Source organism: Camarhynchus parvulus, chromosome 4 (genome assembly GCF_901933205.1).
Source record: "Camarhynchus parvulus chromosome 4, STF_HiC, whole genome shotgun sequence".
Lineage (NCBI taxonomy): Eukaryota > Metazoa > Chordata > Aves > Passeriformes > Thraupidae > Camarhynchus > Camarhynchus parvulus.
Genome location: NC_044574.1, coordinates 32,532,220 through 32,552,926, shown reverse-complemented (window position 1 = coordinate 32,552,926; position 20,707 = coordinate 32,532,220). Strand labels below are relative to the sequence as shown.

General features: G+C 39.1%; 1 protein-coding gene across 5 annotated transcripts in view; it reads left to right on the top strand.

Annotated features, from left to right (window-relative positions):
- The window catches only part of STOX2 (storkhead box 2), a 143,390-nt gene that overhangs the window by 83,560 nt on the left and 39,123 nt on the right, over positions 1–20,707 (top strand). Inside the window, exon 2 of one of the 5 annotated variants that reach the window (XM_030947817.1) lies at positions 14,364–14,462. The exons of the other annotated variants lie outside the window; for them this stretch is intronic. Within the exon in view, the coding sequence (XP_030803677.1) occupies positions 14,364–14,462 (99 nt within the window). The remainder of the gene's footprint in view (positions 1–14,363; positions 14,463–20,707) is intronic. 5 annotated transcript variants of the gene reach the window in all.

Genomic DNA, 20,707 nt, shown 5'->3' with positions numbered 1-20,707 from the left:
GGAGTGGCAACCTCATCTTGCATGTGTGCATTGTCAGTACTAAACTAGCATTAGGTTTCATCCTGTCCTCTTTTGCTGCTTTTCCTAATAATGAGGAATATATGCATGTGAGAAGGAGGTTTTCAGGTTCTTGGTATTTTTGGTGGTAGAAAAACAGCAGATCAGCTGTTAGGTCAAGAGGCAACATTAATCCCATGTCTCCAAACAACACAGACATTGCAGATTCCTGTAACTTGGATATTAATAAGATTCATGTCATCACACATTCTCTTCTGAAGTCACAAAAGAAGCATTTGTTAATTATTTCTGTAATTCCATTTACTCTTTTCACATAGTTTTCTTCTCCTAGTTCCTTCCTTTCCTTTCCCTCAGAATTCTGGGCCTCATGAGCCCTCTCATCTTGAAGGTGACATGCCTAGATGAAAGGCTTGCATTAAGCAGGAATTTCTTGTTGTATCAACTGTTGACATTCCAAAAACGTCAACTCCTGATTCAAATTGCAAGCAGGATCTGGTGCCAAGGCATTAGTTGTTTCCAAGTCTCCTGCTTATTGGTAAAGTGGAACTGCTGTTTCAAGACAGCTGTTGAACTAAGAAAAGGATGCAGAAGTGGGTCCTAATGTTTCATGTCTCCAAGGTATCCCTTTTCTTTATTTTGGAGGCATTGGCTGGCTCACAAGACTAATCTTGGTTGAACTAATAGCTAAAGGCCATAACTTTATAGCATGGCTTCCTGAGCTTATGACACATTGGGTGTCTCTGTAAAAGTGCTGGTTTTTTGAAGAAGGCAAATGTTCAACATTTCTGAAGGCTGATGGACTGCAGGGATTTCAAAATTCACATACCTGGATTTTCATATGGGCCTGAACTAACTCTATCCATGTGCTCAGTGGGTTGCCTTTAAAAACACTGGTGGAGTGTAAAGCTGAATACAGTCACCATTCTCTCTGCAGAGCTGCCTGAGTATCCATCAAAATTATGTCCCAAGCCCTGTCAATCCATAGACCAGCATAACAGAAATACACGTTCTGAAATAAATTTCAGCTGTATTGTGTAGAAGTGGATGGAGACAACTGTGTGTGGTGATTCTTCCAGAGATTTTCTGTGTATGTACTGCACATGGTCCAGCCCTCCCAAGATATCCACTATGCACATTCACTGATGCTCACAGGAATCATCTCTTTGCTGTGTATGTACAAAACAACTTTGCTGCATGTACTGAGTGACATCATATATTCATACATGTTTATATAATTTTATTTTATACATATATATTTATATGTATATTCTTTTTAAGACTGCTCTTTTTACTCTCCAGCCTTCTGGTGAAGGTTTCTATATATTGTTAATGTAACATCAGAGCACATCCATTTAATATGTTTCACTTGAGGAGGCTGTGTTTTATACCAATATGAGTGTATTTTGTTTATGCTTTGTGTACATCTGCAGGTGTTTATTTAGATGTGCATGCTGTTAGTAATTGTAATTGATGCTGGAAATGTGTTTTCTAACAAGAGTAAAATATAAACATTGAAAAAAACCCAATGCAAATGGTAGAAAATATAGGATAGAAAACAGTAAATATGATAACAAGTGATGAAATTTTCATAATAGACTTCAGTTTAAAAAAAATGGAAGAATTTCCTCTCAGCACTCTCTGAATTTGTCACTTGTTTTATTTGCAGAACTGTTCTTAAACACCATTGTAGCACCGAGATTCTCACAGGACATTGACTTTCATCCGCTCCAGTCCATGATCCAATCTGTCTAGTGTGTGCTTAATCAGAGTATCTCCAAAGTCCATGATTTTAGAGTCTGAAGCTACTATTCCATATTTTAAAAATAGCATTTTAAACTCTAGTGCACAATGAAAACATATCAAATGTCATTTGCAAGATTTGAAACCTTTTTTTCGTAAATTTTTGAAAAAAGTATGTGCTTTTAATCTCTATTAGCTAATTTAGAAGTAGCAGCAAAGGTCAAATGTTAAATGTTTAATTTGGTTTCTCTAATTGTAGGATCATTAAAAATCACCTAATTGACCATGGGGTTAGATTCTTCTTTGTATACCAGTACAATTCTGCTGATTTTTACCTGAATTATTGCTAGTCTATGGTAGCATGAGAGCAAAAGCAAGGCTGTTGAGTTCATTGCTGGCAACAGTAGAATGGTTTCTGTAGACAGAGCCAGGCAACAAACTTGGACTTTACTTGATGGTGCTCAGGGAAGACCAAGGATCATTTGCACTATGAAAGCCATCAGGCTTTAGTCCTGCATTTATTAGTGGTATTGGTTTATTCCTAATTGTCTGATTTAAAGGAGGATCATCACACTGCTATGGAGTATCTCCCTTTGCAGTAGCTGTCATTGAAACGAGTGCTGTCACTGCTGTGGCAGTGGTGCCCTCAGTGTGCTCTCCCATGTGCACTGTAGCTGGCAATCCCCTGCTTGCACAGGGGTGAAAGGGAGGATCTGCAGCTCTTGGTGCTCAGGTAGAGGGGAGGACCCTGAGGCACTTAAGTCAAAAGCATGTAGGTGGACAGAAGGGGAAGACCTGGAGCCAGAAGTGGTTACTGTTGAGTATTGCTTGTAGACTGTTCTAAAATCAGGGCAAGATGCCTGGTTCTGTGGTGAGATGTCATACCTTGCTGAAATGTGCACTGGTGTGACATCACAAAGTTTGCCTTTCCTTCCTGTGATTCTGACCTGTGCCTTGCTGTCACTGCAATGTGGCAGCCCCTTCCCTGGATGTTACAGCAGAAGAGCAGGCAGAAAACGGAAGTATTCAAAGGGAGAATTCTTTGAGTGGAGGTTGCAGGACTTTTCCCTGGTAGTTACAACCAGCTATTAAAGTGAATAAACCCCAGCAAGTCTTTGTGAGCTGTGTTTTCCATTCCTTTCTCTCATCTCTCCCTTCTAGGTAGTTTGATGTCTCTTTCTATGTCTGGGCTTCAGTCTTACCTCAGTACACCTTGTGGTGGGTCACCAAGACTTGTGGGAACATAAGATCTTTGAGGCTGCTTCCCTCTCTCTCAAGTTTGCTTGAGGCTGTCCAAGAGCTATGATGTGGAAGAGCAGTGCTAAGAGAGACAGAAGTGCCACACCACACATTCCATTATGAAACCAAACCATCCAAGAAGTTTACAAACATGTCTCCTCTGTGGGGACCCTGATTTCAGATGTTATAATTCACTTAATAGTTACTTCATAGAAAAATTATGGTTAAACCCAAAGCATTTTACTAAATGCAAAAGCTGTCTTTAATCCCAATTTCATGTTTTCTTCTCAAATTAACACATTCTTTTCTGATTTTCCCCTTTCCTCTTTCAGCAGTGGAGAGGAATAAGCTAAGTAACTGCTGGAAACCTGTAGGCTGTGCCCTCTTGTAAAGCATACGTGCTCCTTTCTATTTGAAGCTGGAGTAGTATATTTAATGCAGCATCAGGAGGAACACTGGATGTGTAAATATTACAGGAGCAGACCATAAATAAAGTTGGAACATTCAGCAGCGCTTCACAACACTGAAATGAAGTATATGCAGTGCAGTGTTAGTAGATGTTTATATAAAACATGCTACAGTATTACATTGAACAATTATACCTCTCTTATCTCAGCATTTATCTCTAGCTAAAGCCAAGTGGCTTGCAGGTTTAAGTTGCTCAGTATTTTTGAAGTGAGTGTGGTAATGACATATGCTAAGCGGCTGAATTTTATGTGTGAGCATTTTGGGTATTTTTCTTGGCCTGACTACTTTATCTTTAAGAAGACACAAATGTAGTCAGAAGGAAAAGGCCAAAGTCTAATGAGTTGAATTGCAAGAACTGATGTTGGCACTTGCATTTAAATCTTCTCTTTAGTACTTGCATCTCAACTTTGCCATTTTTGGAAATCTTTTGTATAGAAATACTAACATGAATGTAAATCCTCTGCCAGCCTTCTTGTCACATCTTTCACAGCCAAAAACGGTTTGGATGGTATAGTCATGGGTGGGGTGGTGGGACTCTGAGACCCTTTGCACAAGGAGCTAATGGCCTGCTACCAAGTCTGTCTGACCAAGCATTTGTGAAAGGATGGGTGTAGTGCAAGCTAATTTGTTGAATGTATCATGGCTACTACTGTGTTGAAAAATTGTAAAAGCTGCCTGAAACCAGTTCAGAGCAGCAGTGAGAGTATATAAAGAGTATATATATGGCTTGTTTAAAGTGATCTAGAAATCATAGTTATGCTCAGCTATTTAAAAGTGATCTAGAAATCATAGTTATGCCCAGCTGTTTCTTGGTGTGCGTGGATTTGTTGTATTGGTTTTGAAAAGGAAAAAAACATAACCTGCTTTTGTAGATAAGAAATTCATGTTTGCTGCATAGTTTTTTCATTTAGTGTGTGAATCACAAAAGTTGGAATCTTATGTTGCTTGTCATGCATTCATGATTAGAGAAGATGACCTCATTGTGTTTGCAGCTATAATTTACATGGAAAAATAGCATTAAGGATCAAATTAATACTGAATTGATAGCTGTTCTTAGGATAGTTCATCAAACAAGACCAGCCAGCTCTTCTTGTGATATCAGCAAATCTCAGTACCTTGCCAGTAGTGCAAAGCTTGGAAATACTGTGGTCTGGCTTTGGAGGTCAAGGGTGGGATGCGCTTTCTGGTGATTCTCAGAGCATCAGCAGTACAGAACAAGTGAAGCCAAAAGTAATGATGTGTGAAGGGATTTATAAGCTGGTTTTGGCAGGATTTATAGCCATTTTTTCTCAAAAGGTCACTGACAAATCTTTCTCAGACCAAGGAAACAAGTTGTATTTCAAGACTGTGTCACCAAGAGAAAGAGACCATTATTATTTGTTTTCTTTGCTGTTATCTTGTGGTGTCTGCTCAAACACCTTCATACATCTCAGGACTTTTGGTGATCTGACAGTGTCTCTATTCTGAATTATTTTCAAAATAAAATAAAAGTTTTACCTCTTTATATGCACTTCATCAGCAACTTTCAGATAGTTTCCTGTTGCATTTGTAGACAGTTTGACCTGTAAAATATCAGCAAGTATGAGCAGAATTTCAGAAAACTGTATCAAACCAATGATTTTGAGCTACTGCTATGTCTGCTTTGCGTCTGGTTCTCAGAGATGAGAGTCCATCTATGCAACATTTTTGCTCCTGGCCTTTACCTTGAACCTTCCTGCTTTTATCTCACCCTCCCCTGTTCTGGGTGCTTGGTCCCACCCAATCACCCTGCTTTCTAGAAAAGCTTCCTTCCCACAACTTTGCCTTCTGCTGTTGTAAAACACAGGCAGAGCTAGAAGTGCAAAGCAAGACAAGGTTTACTTTTACAGGGGAATCAAAATAGAACTCTGACTAATCAACATAAGCAAGGTATCAAGATCTATTGGCTTTGGGAGTACAATCAATTTCTCTTCAAGGTGAAGAGAATAATATGCTGTATTTGGAGAGAGAATATTTTTTATTTTTTTATTAGTGGGTGGTGTGCATTTATGTATTGTCTTTATATAGATTCATTTACTTATGCCCAAAAGCAGTAGTGCTTTCCTCACACATAGTCAGGATCTTTTTTACTGGGATGCAATGCAGTGCAAATCAGTGTCTTCTCAGTAGATATCAACAAGAAGTCATAGCAAGTTCAATCTATTTTGAGGTTTTCTTGCTATCTTTTATTTAAAACCAGCTTAATCTAAAAATCAAAAACAAATATTGTGCACCGATCATCAGCATGACTCATTTTGTGATTTGTGGGTAAGTTGTTTTGTTGATTTTGCTGATTTGAAATTTTATGGTTTGGAGAGTTAAGGTAGTTGCATTTATTGTTTGCACAAACAGTGTGATATTTTGTCTGGGGATGACAGTGGTATGTTCAATTAGCAGTTTAAAACTACTTAAGTAACAGTTTAAAACTACAAAATACCTGTTTGTTAGGGAAAAGTCACTAGCCAAAAGCTATAGCAAAACGATCTTGAATTTTTTAACCTAACAAACAAACTTCATCCCAGAAATACAAATTCAAGTGTAGCATCTGGGATACTATTGTTCCCCCATTTTTAGGCCATTCGTTAGAAAGAAAGAAAATAAAAATAAACCAGGAATGAAAGCCAAAATACTCTGACTTTCAATCTAGTCATTCTTCTGTGCAAAAATATTTTTTTTAGATCACGTGGCTCACTTAGGTTGCACTTAAGTTCTAGTGGCAAGAGTACTTGTTCAGGATTTAGTGCATTCAGAATTTTAAAGTAGTTGACCCAGACTTTTATATTTGAACTAAAATGAATAGGCATATGGCAAGTGGAACAACATATAACCACTCTGCTGCCTCAAAATTCTTTTGAGGTCAAGAATTTGAAAACAGGAACCTATAGTGCAGTTTGTGAATACAATAGGAACAGCTGGTGCTCAGCACTTTTGAAAATGAGGTCACTTTATTCTTGGTTAAAATGTGCAAAATGGGTCATCTGGGCATAGGCTTAAGACAAAGGCTGAGCACGTGGCCATTTATAACCAAGTTGTCCATGTTTCCAGAACCAGTTGGTTAAAAGGATTCAGTGAAACAAGGAAACACTGGGATAGGTCTGCACTTTCCCAACTTTTGGAAGCATAGCTCCTTATCGTCTACCAGGACAATAAATCACTGCCATGTATTTTCAAAGATCTGCTGATGCTGAGGATGACATCATCCATATTTTCCACAGTCACCCCTCCCTCTGATGCCTTTCTGCTCGTCCTTCACATAACCTACTTTAGGAAACACTGCTCTATTGTACCGTCCTTGGGAACGCTGCCTCTCCACCAGTCTCAGCCCTGGGACTTCCCTGGACCTGCCAGCAAAACAAAGGAGAAAATCCCAAACATGCACAAACTCTGTAGCATCATTAGCAAAATCTAACAATGCATTAGGAAAGATAACAAGAACACTACTTAGATCTGACTTACGATTTTTCATTATAAATATTCTGTTAAAAATATTCATAGGTTAATGGCATTAAGGCCACATTTTACATTTTTGTTACTTGAACAGCTGTTGCTAACATATCCAGGATGATAGCATGAGTCATAGGATACAGGTATATTGAATTGGCAAATTTGAGACTGATACTGGTTGCTGTTGAGTGTTGTATGACATGCATAAGAAGTTTGGCATGGGAACTTTTATTGCATTCAATAAGCATGTGCAGGCTCTTCCAGACCGTGCCTCCAGTCATCCCAATAGCCTGTACAGACTGGCATCTGACTGAACTCCTTGAGTATCAAGATCATAGGAAAAATCCAGATTGGAATGGATCCCGGGTGATTGTAGTCCACCCTCTTCCATGTGAGGCCACGCCATTCCTCTCAAGAGGAGTTGAATCTTTGTGCTCAAACAATGCTTTTTAAATCAAAGTAAATTCTATTAATTTATTTGGGGAGTACTACATGCAAATCACACTGGCTTCAAGCAAAGGCTTGAAGCCCATGCTAAAGTAAATTGCCCATGCTAAAGTAAAGTAAAGTTAATTCAAGGACTACTCATTTTGTCATTAATGATCTTACCTAGAAGAGTATTTTGTTAAACCTAGCCATTTATTGCTTTAGTGCAAAAAATAGTGATTTTATTGATTGCATAACATTTCTGTGTCTTTGTTCACATTTTTCATGCAGTTTCGGGACTTGTTGATGTTTCTTGGCCCAAGAAAGTATGTAGTTACATTGGCAAGAATAAAAGCGAAGGGGAAAATACCACTCGGTTTTCAAGTCCTGTGTATTTTGTCTCTGAAGGTGGACTTGTGCTGGAATTATTCAGGGCTGCATCTCATAGCTAGCACCACATTTCAGACGAGCCCATGGGAATGTTTCTTATTATTTTCTTATAACTGTAAGTTTAATTTACTGAGGCAGGCTTGAAGATTGCCTTTGTATGAGTGAGGTGATTTGCCTGTCCAAACCAGGCTTACATTTTGGCTAGTCTTTAACAAGAGCTGTCAAAACGAGCATGGAGGAACACAACAAAGTGGTGATAGCAGCAGTACAAGGAGTTCTGGACTGGAAAAGCAGAATGCAATTAGACATTTCCATGGCTGGCAAAGCGCAGCGAGTACTAAGCTGGGGTATCAGCACACATTGCTGCAGAACGGTGTTGCTTCTTTGATGGAAGGAAACACTTTTCAAATCCAAACCTGTAACACACATGGTACAACATGTGTGTTATAGGTTTGGATTGGAAACGTGTTTCTCTTCCCTCAAAGAAACTTTCACTGAACCCTGATGTGATAAATGACAGCTAAGTACTTAATATGAAGATGCATAACAGATGAGAGTTTTTTCTCTGTACCACAAGGCAGTCAAAAATACAGAAATACTACCTTCTAATACCATGTGGCTTTATTACTTTCAGTTTTAACAGTGGAGAAAAGTGCTTAAAAAGCAAAGCAGAAGATTCCCACAGTGTCTTTCCGTTTCAAAGGTCCAGCTTGGATGAATTGCTTCACTGAAGTGTAATTAATCACTAGCTGTGAGATGGAACAAGGGAGGCTGGCATAGCAGATAGAAGAAAAATTGTCTGCAGGATGCACAGATGTATGGGCCATGTCTGGAGGAGCACTGGTGTTGTCTGTTTTGTTGTCATGACATGAATTGTGTCTCTCTTTTGACTTCATCCCAAGTTTGAATAATTTTCAGGTAATGAGGGAGACTGTTCCAGCCTTTTGCAATCACTGTAATTGATTCTGGCTTTGCAGAAGAGGTATTTAAATAGTAATGGTAGTATTTAGTAGTCATTTGTATTTCATTTCATCCTCAATTGAAACTGTTGTTGAATTAAAAAATATAACACTCTCTAAGTTATTTCTCTAGGATATCAGGTGTAGTCTTTTAAATCCTTGCAGAAGTTGCATGCTAAAGAAGTCACATTTAATATGGATCCCACTTAAAAAAGAGCAGTGTCTGGCATTCCTGCAGTACCTTTTATGTGACCATATTTTCTTTATTAATCAGAGCTGAAAGGTTTGTGCATGTGTTATGTGGATAAAACTCTGTGTCCTACAAAAACAGAGCAGTGATTTAGGAATTTGGTGTTTCCCTTGAGGTGGGACATTTTCTTTTAAACTTTCTGCGCAGCCAAGACTTGAAAGGAGCCCTTCAGAAAAGTGTAAATATCAATACAGGTAGGTTGCAAGCCAGTTCTAGTTCTGCTGTAAATATTGTCATTGAAAACCTTTGAACTGCTTGTGTCCCATTAATGTGGAACAAGAGGAATAGAGCTGCATCTCAAAGCCTGTGATCTGCTTGAAAATAAACTGTCCTCAGCCCAGAGACCATAAGGAAGTTTTAGGCATGCCTTTAGAGGACAGTGCACAAGCTCTGAGGTAGGTGACTATTAGGAAAAAAAAAAGGTGTGTTCTGGGATAAGACTTCTGCATGCATCTTCAGGGAGACAGTTGTGATCAAACCTTTCTGAGACCACAGAGCAGGCAAGGGGAGGGGCCCAGAGGTGATCCAAAGTTGCCTCCACCAATCTTGACATTCTCTGGTAAGCAGCAGCAAAAGGAGACTAGAGCATAACCTAGAGTGCGGGTGTCTGTGCTGCAGCAGGAAAGACTGTAAAATCCATTGCCTTGGATTGTAAACTTAGGCATTTTAAGCACAAACAGCTCACTGCCTACCAACTGCTTAGGTCAAATGTAGGGTGCTTTGCTTCCTTAAGGTAATGACTGCGTAACAGCTCTGATGTCTTCCCCTGTGAAATGAAGTGTCGCTGCTTGCCATACTCAGTCTTGGATGATTTGTCAAACCCCTTGATTCAAACAATATTCAGGGTGTCATTAGCATTGTCTGCAATATTCTGCTATTAACTCTCATAAGAAATATTACTGAACATCTTACCTGTGCTAAAATCTTATTCACATGCTTCAGACCTCCCCCAACACTTATGTTGACTGTAGAAGAAAAGTTTACTTAACAAGTAATGTATGTTTGTATGTATGTGTACATATCACAAGTACACAGACATGTTTGATGCTTCACTTTTTCACTTTTCTGTGCATTTTTTGTACATTCTCTACTATTTAGTTTGTTTCAATGCAGCTTACTGGGATACTGAACACTGCATCTCCTTTGCTGGGTTTTTATAGTATTTTCACATTTTTATTTGAAAGCTGTGGGGGCCTATGTAGATTCTTTGTCATGCATATGAGCACATTATGCAGGCTTACTTTATTGTCTCCATGAGTCTTGTTTTAAGTGTTTTCTGTCTTCTGCTTTTTGTGCTAAATGCTAAATCACATGCATGATGCTTTTGTTCTCACTTTGTGGACAGAGGACTCCCAAACTCTTGAGACCCTTCGTAATTCCCCTTGTCATTATGAATACTTATATCAATGTGTATTTTTAGAAGCATTTACTATGCCTTGTGTATCAGCACAAAATTTGCTTGAAATACTCTTGGAGAGCATGCACAATGTTTTGTTTATGTTGCTACAGTGAATTTTCATTCTTATTTCATTTAAGTAATACAGTTTTGCCCAACAATAATACTGAGTTCTTCAAATGCTGGTGTCAGATGCTTTTGTCTTAGTCTTTTTCAAGCGTATTTTGTCCAACAAACTTAAGTCTTTGCTGTTTTAAATTGATTTTCAGAGTAATTCTTAGGTATCTAAAAATACTTGTAAAAATACTTGTAGTTTGATTCTGAGGGGAAACAGTGGGAAGGACCCGAGAAACAATTTCTTAGGACCCATAATGACAGTGAAATTTTGGTGTAGCCTGACCTCTGCTGGGTAAGCCTTGGACTTGGCTCTTCCTCACTATCCCAACACAGCACTGCTCTCCATATTGTCAGTGACCTGTCCATGACTAGCAATTCAAATCTTGACTCTACAGGTACAGAGACTTCACCTAAATTCAGGTGCCTGATGTGTAGCTGAGGAGGAAATGCCCTTTTAGTCTTATTGTACTTACTTATTTTTTATTACACTTGGGTACTGTTGTGTTGGACACATAAAATAAGGGATTGTAAATGCTGCAAAGCCTTAAACTCTATGTACTGAAAGAGAAATAAGATGCAAAAGAGATGGAGGTGCAAAATAGATGCAGATTAAAATATTCTCCTGCATTTTATACTGCCATTAAATTCTGTCAGTGAAATAATAGTGCAGCAAAGAAGAATCCAGATTATTAACTATTGTGTGCAAGAGAAACCTCACTTTGAAATTTGGGTAGTGTGGAATAAATCATCCTTTGGGAGCCTGGGAGCTTTTATTCAGTCTTTTTGCAGTGTAGCCATTACCTTCCCAATCCCTGTGTGGAACAGCTGGGTTACAAACAATTTCTATAAATGATACATACATTGAATTGATTTTTGTTTTAAAACTATCAACAAGGCAAAAAGAGATAGGAGCAAGTCTTAAACCTTTGATCAACCACTGTCTGATAGTAGTGTGTGTGTTAGGTAGTGTGTGTATATAAATGGAGAAAACTGTTGGTAAAATAGAGCCTGTCCACTCTGAAATGAATAGTCCTGTCAGCAGTGAGGATGTAGGATGTTGTTTAGCATTTAGGTCACCTCTTTCTAGTGATTTGATGTTAATCCCTGTTTTCGCAAGATGTTGGGGGAGCAGTGGGCATTGCCTGTCTGTCTCCCAGTCATTGTGGCTACCAGCGTGGCCAGAAGGGTCCTACCACAGTGGCAGGTAAAGTCCCTCATGGTCTGCAAGGAGAGACTCGGTAATGTTTGCCTGAGGGTTGTTCAAGACAAAGCTGGTTTACAGACCTGATACCTGTCATCACTAAGGATGGGAAAAGGGAAAAAATGGAAATGTGGGATACCATATTCTCACGTGTCAGTTTGACTTGACTGAACGGTGCTGTTAGGGAAATGGTGTGCATTCGCTGTTGTGGCACGTGTTCAGTATGCATCACTGTGCTGGGTGGTGGGGATGTAAGTGATACTTGTTTTATGAGGTATTATGGAACTTTGAGAACTTGTTAAAAGCTATGACTATAACTTGCTAATCTTTTTTTCCCTGAGAACTGACACCTAGAGACTGTGAAACTAGCTTGATTTGTTAACAAGTTAAAACACTGGAAGGGGAAAAAAACCCCAAAACGTTTTGAGGTTAATTCTAGCTGCTTGTACTCAGTTGTATTTTTCTTTAAATATGTAAAGTAAGGGATGTCCTAGTGCATGGGGAAATAGGGCTTCTCATTTCTAACTAAGCTTATATTCCTCATGTGGAGGCACAAGCTCTACTATGAAGACAATGGGGTTCATGGAAGTAAAGTGTAATACCTGGTTGTGTATTCTCAGAAGACATTATGCCTGTGTAACTAAATGTATAACAAGCAATAGAGATTGGTAACCCATGGAGGCAACCACTGGAAAATTAAGTTACCTCTCAGGTAGATTACACGCCTAGACTGGGAGAGATTATGGGTAGATATTAACAGCATGTTGAGCTGATTGCTGACACAGAGCTGGTTCCCTTTCTTTCTTGACTTTGAACCTTAATTACACCCTAACAGTGAACCAAGAAAGAAAAATAAAATATTAAAAAACCCTCAAAACAATCCTACAGCCCCCAAACCTCACCCACCCCCTCCAAACCAAACCAACAAACAAAAACCTGAAAATGACCAAACCTCCAACCCCCCAAAAAGTTTTTGAGAATCAGCTTTGGGTAGTGGGTTGTGGGAATAAAGTGAAGGTGCTGCTGCCTGGGAGGAGTTCTGACTTCTGCGGTAAACTGAGCAGAAATTCTTCCTCTCCACACCAGCAAGTTATCCTGTGATTAGCAGTGCTGAGCAGCATTTGGAGGCTGTGGTTTCAACCCTGCTTCCAGTCCTGCCATTATCCAGGCCAGCAGCAGAGGCCTGTGTCTAAACACATGCTTGGAAAATGTGTTCAGGATGCCTGTTTAGCAGTGGTTCACATGTGCCATCCACAAAGGGCCATCCCTTCATTCCCATAGCCAGTTGAAGAGCTTGTTAGTTTTGTCTCTTTGGTGTGGGTAACCAAGGGTGCTGATGCTTGTTTGCTTGTAGGTCTGCCCTGGTCATAGATTCGGTTTGCTTTGAAGGAAAATCATTTTCCAGACACCTTCCCCTTAAAAATTCAGGGCTTCATAATGCATGATGTCAGCATCTACTGGAAACCTGCTCAGGATAGGTCTCTCTCTCACGTTTTACCTTAAATCTTTTGGTTTTTTGCCTTTTGGCTTAAATTTTAAAAATTACATCCATTTCCGTAAAGCTGTAGATGTTTTTTTTCTCTCATGAGTTTAAAAACTGTCTCTATTTTTTCTTCATAACTCTTTTGATCCCCTCCTGCTCCCCCTCACCTCTGCTTCCTTCATTTTCCATCTCATTCTGGAAGAACATTTCCCTTTATTATATTGTGTACTCTTGTGTGCTCTTGTGTTCTCTTTGTGGTGCCCCATCACTCTCAGCCCTCCCCCCATCCTTTCAGGCAGGATAGAGCACACTTCTAGTTACCTGTACTTTTTATCTTCTTTCTGAATCTTAAGCAGAGCTTTTCTGATCTCTCTGTGTGTTCTGGAGCAGAACATGTCAGGATCAGGACAGGGTGAGGCTGAAAGTAAAATCACGGAAGCAGTGATTGAGAGTCATCTTGAAAGTAAAAAGTTAACTTTGTGATTCATTATCTTCTTTACAAGAGCTGGAAGGTTCTTTCCATGTTTGTACATTTAAAGTGCTTGGATTTTGAATGAGCTCAGGAGATTATTTGAAGATGCAAGGTGCTGGGATGAGAGTTTCAAATGCATTGTTTGAGCACATTTATGAGCTTTGGAGTCTGGCATTTGTCACATCAAAACATTTAAATTGTTCTCTGGTTTTTTGGTTTTGTTGGGTTTTGCTTTGTTTTTTTTTTTTTCTTCTTCTTTTGAAAGAGGTGCAAAGGGGGTTAGTCAGAGAATAGGGATAATGGCTTTAACAAACAGAAATAGTTTGTGTGAATAATTCCAGAAGCAGGTCCTTATTCAGGCATTATTAGAAACACATTTTAAATCACTTTCACCCATATATTATTGTGTGCATCCTTTGAGTTTATAATAGAAGGTGGTACAAAATCAACTCCCAATATAAGGAATTCTGTTTCTGAAGAGGTTGCATGGCAGCATCTGGGGTATTCCTGAAGGATCATAATTTTTTTTCCTCTTTTTTTTCCTTTTCACATGCTCAGAATTTACCTGGATTATTGTGGCAACTTTCTACAAAAGTACAAAATCCTGTTAGATAAAGCAGAGGTTCAGGATGAAGTTGCTAGCTAAAATCCTTTTCTGCTTCTGAAAGTTTACCTGTGTCTCAGTTTACTGCACTTTCAGAAAGTTGGTGCTGCTTTTTAATGGACATTTTATTTTTTTCAGCTAATAGCTGGTTAATGAATAGCCCTGACTGTTGCAAGGTTACAAGAATGATGCATCCAATACAAGAGAGGCATTTGGAACATGGGGACATTTCCAGTGGTATGTCTGCCTTGTTTTGTGAGACACTATTTATCATTAAATTGACATTTAATACAGCTGGTGTTAGGTGCTTCACTTTGTGAGAGGCAGGAATTATGTCACAGGACTTGTCTCTTTTACATATTGGTAATAGCTAATGAATATTAAATGATGCTATTAAGTATCTGGGCTCCAATAAGAAGCAGTAGAAAGACTTCCAGATAATCTACTGTTGACAGCAGACCTCAGACATAAGATCGCAGAAATTACAGAAAAATGTCTGAATATTTTGTTCAGTTTTCAAGAACCTGTCCACCAGTTGGATCTTCTTTTCACAATGCTTGTTTATAATTGGTATTTGGAATGTTCACAAGCAGTGAGAAAATGACAGCTTTTCATGGGCTTTGAACATTGATGAGCTTTAAGACAAAACCACAGCAGATCTTTAAAACAGTTTGGGAACTTTTGCCATACAGCAACCAAAACTTATTATTATTAAAATTTTTCCAGGGTATTTTTGTATGCTTTAGAAATGGGCACTACAGAATGCTTTGCTTAGTGTGATTTGTTCACTTCCAGAAAGGTTACCCTTTCAGATCCCTTGAGCATCAAAGTAGGAACCAACTGAGAGCTGGTAGTCCCTTCCTACCTAAATGCTTGGTTAGGTGCTGCAAATCTTCTTCCCAGGTGCAAATTGTCTGCTCCCAAGACTCCTACCTCATTCACTGAAGTTGCTTAATCTGCAGCATTGTACTAGCTCCAGCCTGACCTGAAAAACCCTGCTAGCTTCACATTCTTTCAGCAGCAAGCCTGTGCTGCTGAGCTTGTCAGTGTCCTTCTGAGCTGATAAGCAACTTGAAAGGTGGGGAGGATGAAATCATGCTCTAGACAACATTGCCATTCTGGTTCCTTTGCTTGTGGCATGATGTTATCACTTCAGAATCAAGATAGAAATTATAAAAAAAACATTTTCAAAGCAGTCCTGCTGCCCTGCAGGGGTTTGTCTTAATGCTTGCTCCTTTGTAGCCTGTTTTCCAGGTATTCAGATGCTTTTCCAGCTAACATCCTTTCCTACAGCTGCCTTCTGGTAGGGGCCTGATTCTGAAGGTAGATGCACTTGGGGTCTTTGAGTCCCACCTCTTGCAACTGCTGCAGGTGACCATCAAACCTCTCCATAAGTGATCAATTTTTAAACCAGATTTTGTCCCTACTGTTCCTCTTAAAAGACTCTGCCATCACTCGCTGCTGTCATGGCTAGCAGTCTTGGTCTCCAGCAGTTCCAGTCTGGATTTGCTGTTTGCTGAAGCTGCTGTTTTCTGGGTGACGTATGGTGAGTGTCTCCCCCAGTGCTGGCTGACTTGGATCCTTACCATTTGTTCTGCCTAAATGCATAGCTCAGCTTAAAGAGTAGCAAACTTCTGTGGTGTAAAATTAGGTATTTTTTAAGGTTTACATTTTAACTGAGAAGAAGGATTGTTGAGATGGTCACGTTAGATGCTGAGTAAGGTTTTTGGAGAGAATCTGTTCTATAGTATGTCAGCTGTTTCCTTTTGGTTTCTTTTCAGCTTGTTTTCTCTGTGAGTGTGATGAAGAAGATCTCTGTCTCAGACTTAAAATATTCTGCTTTCTTCTTGTAACATTTCTTCAAGCTTTTTTTTCTCCTTCTTGCATGCATGAAGTACTTAATGCCCTCCATCTGTATGAAAATGTTTTGTATATAATTCTACAAGCTCCCTTAGGACTGTAGACTTTTTTTAAATGAAGCAATTTAAACATTTTCCACACAAATGGGCACTTGGGGCAAATGTCATTATCAAAATCATAAGAATATTTGTTAGATATTTTCACAGTTTATTGTTGGGGTTTTGTTTATTTTTTTTTTCTTTCAAGATCTGCCTCTCCAGTTACAGTGGAAATTGCAAGTCAGAGAGAGTCAGCATGATTTATGTTACTGACAGAGCAGTAAGGCATTTGTAAGGCTGGGAAGGCAGACATTAATAAGGAGGAGAAACAATAGACAGTCTTCTCTGCTTCAGTCAACATGGTGCAGGTGTTGAGGCTGATGTAATGCTGTTCCTGCTTCCCTACTCTGAGTTGTACATACATATTTATAAACACATGCAAGTCAATCAAGACTTGTGTTCACAAGATAAATTAATCTCACATAGATTGAGATACAGAACAAGGCAAAAACACTTCAATCCAGCTCAGACTAAATGAAAGTTTTCATTTTAAACTAATGTGTTAAGATTCTCAAGTTTCACATGAGGAAATGCATAATATACTGGATATTCTTGTAAAGACATGTATTGAAACTTGTTTTGTAAAATTTGAAGTTTGCATGCAGTTGACTAGTAGACAGAGGCTCTATTTTGTGGAGGTTTTGGGATTCTAAGGAAATTGTTTTCTGATTTGAAACAGAGATCCAAAGTAGACAGATTTCATGTGTAAGAAAATCCAAAACCCAGTATTTTTAGATCACATAGAACACTTAATTCCAGCAGGATCAGACTGGTTTGTTTCAAATTTGACTGTTTAAATGTTTTAAATATTGCTCTACCTAGTGCAGTCTTTTAGAACAAACTAATTTGATGGGAGAGAAAGAAACACTTCTTGCAGGAATGCTGTAACAGGAAGTTCTGACATTTGTCAAAATATTTCTCCCTCTTTCTAAAATTAATATGTAAAAAAGTATGGTTTTCTAATACAATTTAATATCAGTGGAATTGTATTCTACACAGTAGGATGTCTGCCATTCTTTGTGACTATGTCATCTGTGTTTTGGGAAGATACTGCAGCAGTGGATGGAGAAATGCAGGATCCTTCCTGTCTTCTGCATGTTATATCCCACTAGAATGGTCAAAATCTGATGTCTAATAGACCATATTCCTTGGGAAGCTCAGTTATTGCAAGTGATGGTTTTTATCAGATCTTTGGAACTAGTGATGAAAATGGGTACATGCTGTCTCTGTAAGAACAGCACTATTTTTAAACATATTCTTGGAATGTGTGCTTGCTACTTATTTCCTCGTTTATTCCAGCTGCGTGTCCTTATTTTGTTTAAGTCTTGATGGTCTGTTGGATATGACAAACAAAGCTTGCTTTTGCAAAACTTGCCCTTTGTAGTTGAAACCAGTGTTGATAGACTTGAACCCGGATGCCATGAAAATGAATGGAATTTTGTAAGCCTTTTTAAAGCCCTTTGAAAATTCCAGCTGTCACATGGACCTGCTGTCAGGATGGTGACTGTGTCAGTCATTTTAGTGGTGAGTGGCTATATTACTGTGCAATTTTGTGATAACTGAGCAGTTCTTACCCATAACTGCCAGCTCCCAGAGCAGGAGGTCCTGCTTCTCCACTGTCTGTGCAGACTGCCTCCTACTTTGCCCTGAGACAGGATCTCCTCTGTCTTAACAGACAGGGCACCCAGTTGGAGTTTGGCATACAATTTTTTTGTTTTTTGTTTGTTTGGTTTTGGTTTTGGTTTTTTGTTTTTTGGGTTTTTTTGGCAGGAGTAGCCTTCTGCTAGGTTAGCTCCCTAAACTAACTCATGAGAGCAGAGCAAGCATAAATGTGGGCTGTCCTGGCCTGGATGAGGACAGCAATGGATAGATAGCCTTTAGGTTGGGTAGCTCTGTTGTGCAGTTAGGCATCTATGATGAATGCTTTGACAAATGGTGACTTGTCTGTGCAAGGGCTTTCATTTTCCTGTGAACAAAGGAGAAGTACCACAGAATACCATCATCATGGTGATAGATTCCTCAGGCCATCTGAAGTAGTGATTATTTTCCAGTATTTTCCAGATTTTCTTGTCAGGTTTTAGCACAGACAAGTACATAATTTCCATCATACATTGATGTGAGTGTTTCAAGGATGAGTATGTTTGGTCTTTTTATTTCCTGTTTAACCCTATTACTCTCTTATAAATGAAAGATTTCTGGCATGGGAGATACCATTTTGCATAAACTATTCAATAAGGTTTTATAGACACTTAAAATTTCAAAATAAATGAAGTCTAAGGAGGGCAAACATATATCTAGGATATGGCATGTACCAGGAGCTGTATAGGCAGTCCAGAGCTCTCTCTGACCTGGTCAGCTCTGTTAATGTGAGCCAAGTAACTGCTGAACCACAGACCACAAAAACTGTGAGTGGTCAGTGAGCTTTCCCACGTGGGCAGCTTGAATGTGATACAGATACACTTCTGTTAGTTCCACTCACAGCACTGATTGCAGCACAGATGTCTTGAGTAGCTTTCCAACATCTTGACCATCCCTTGCTTTTGAATCAAAGCTGTTTTCCTGGTGCTGTTTAGGAACTAAAGTAGCCTGCAGGAGTTAGTAGTGTAGAGTGTGCTAGATCTGTCCTGGAGCTTTTCCTGGTGGTTGGAAGAATCCAGGTCTGCTGTTTGAGGAACTCCTGGAGTCCTTACTGGTAAGTGTGGGGTCTCAAATTTGGTTCATGCTGTAACTAATTTACTTGATGATCATTGGTTCAGTTCAGGTTGACATTTTTAAACCAGCATCTGAGAGGGGTAAGAAGTTGGAACAAATTGAGTGCCTAGTCTAGTTAATCTTTGCCATAATCTTTCCTATTTAGCAGTGAAGGAGAAAAGAGCAAAAACACCTGTAAGCTTACAGCTTCAGAATTTTAGTATCTGAGCAAATCCTATATATGGAGGTAGTAATTAGATAATTCCAGAGTTTCAGTTAACAGAAACTATGTGGAGAAAGCTAAGGGATTCTTTGCTTTCAGGTACTGCAGAAATATGTGACCATCAGATTATTTTGTTATTTTCTTGAAATGCAAACAAGATGTGCCAATAAAAATTATGGCTATTAATTATAGGCTTATCGTCCTCAAGCTAATATTCATGGCATATCTTCTATGGATGGTACAATTTGGTTGAACAGTTGCTAGTTTAGCTGTAAGCTACTGTCAGTCAGCTTGTCCTCCCTAGTTGATTGCCACATTTTTCCTCCTGTATTTAAGGGAAAAGGGAATCATAAATGTTTAAAAACTGAAGGTAGATGGTTGGTCCCAAGGTCAAACACCAAAACTGATAAAATAATTTTGAGCCTTTTTTTTCCTTTTTCCAAAGGAAATTTTAATATAACAGTAATTGATGAGTATGTTAAGCTGAAGCTTGCAAGGAGGAAGTGATCTTACTGCTTCCATGGCCTCACAGATAACCATTGTATCTGAAGTATGTTTGCTCTGTCTGAGCTCGGTTGAGAAGTCCTTCAGGCAGTGCCAGTCATCCAGATCTTGTAAAATGCTAGACAGAGCTGTTGTCATCCACTAAAGAACCATTTCCTCATATTTGGCTTGTAGAGGAAGCAATGGATGTCAGTGGCATTAGTGAAGGAAATACAATTGCCAGCATGTAAAGGTCTTGGAGATTATTGGCAAATAGAGAAGCCAAAGCAATACTATGTGAAATTGATGTATAGGCTAGAAAATGCTGCAGCACAGTATGGTCATATGGCTTTTTAAGGCAACTTTGCACTGTCTTCACTTGTAGCTTCTGTGCTGAGTCTTGGCCTGGGATTTCCTGTATGCCAGAGGTTGCATGATCATAGCAATCACCTGCTCTTGCTTTTTTATACTACCTGGCATGGGGAAATTTGATTTATAGAGGGGTTGTTTGGTTGTTTTTTTCCACTCAGCTCTTCATTTATTATGATAGGGCAGTGCCAGTGGTCCTGTGGATATTGTGTGTGCATTTCCAGTGTGTAGTTGCAGGGTGAGGGAGATCCTAGCACTTATGCTGCCATCCGGTAGTTCTCAGTCTTGCTTGGAGAGGTTGGGAATTGCCTTTCAAAATTGATATTACTCTGCTGAGTTACCTTCTTGATCTCTTTTATCCATTGTTCAAGTTTCTATTTAGTTCACCTCACCTCCAGTAACAGTTTGTATGTCAAAGTTTGGAATTAAAGCATTTGTGCTTTAATGTGTGCACTAAAGCACAAATTGGACATCTTCCTGAAGTAATTAAAAAAATGGATGAGCTTATATAAAGAGAGGAATATTGAAATTCAAGCTGAATGAGTGGTTAATAGGCTGCCAATCTGATCTCCGGTCCCTCTGTGCCTGAGTGCTGGAAGCAGATGAGGTCATGGTGCTGATTCTTGACCACAGCACGCTGCAGACACCTCCTGTGTCCTTCCAGTGTTTACCCAGCTGTGTCCCAAACACCGAATTACTGTGACTGTAGTACTGCTTTAGCTTTCTTGTAGATATCCATCAGCTAGGTGTGGTTGGGC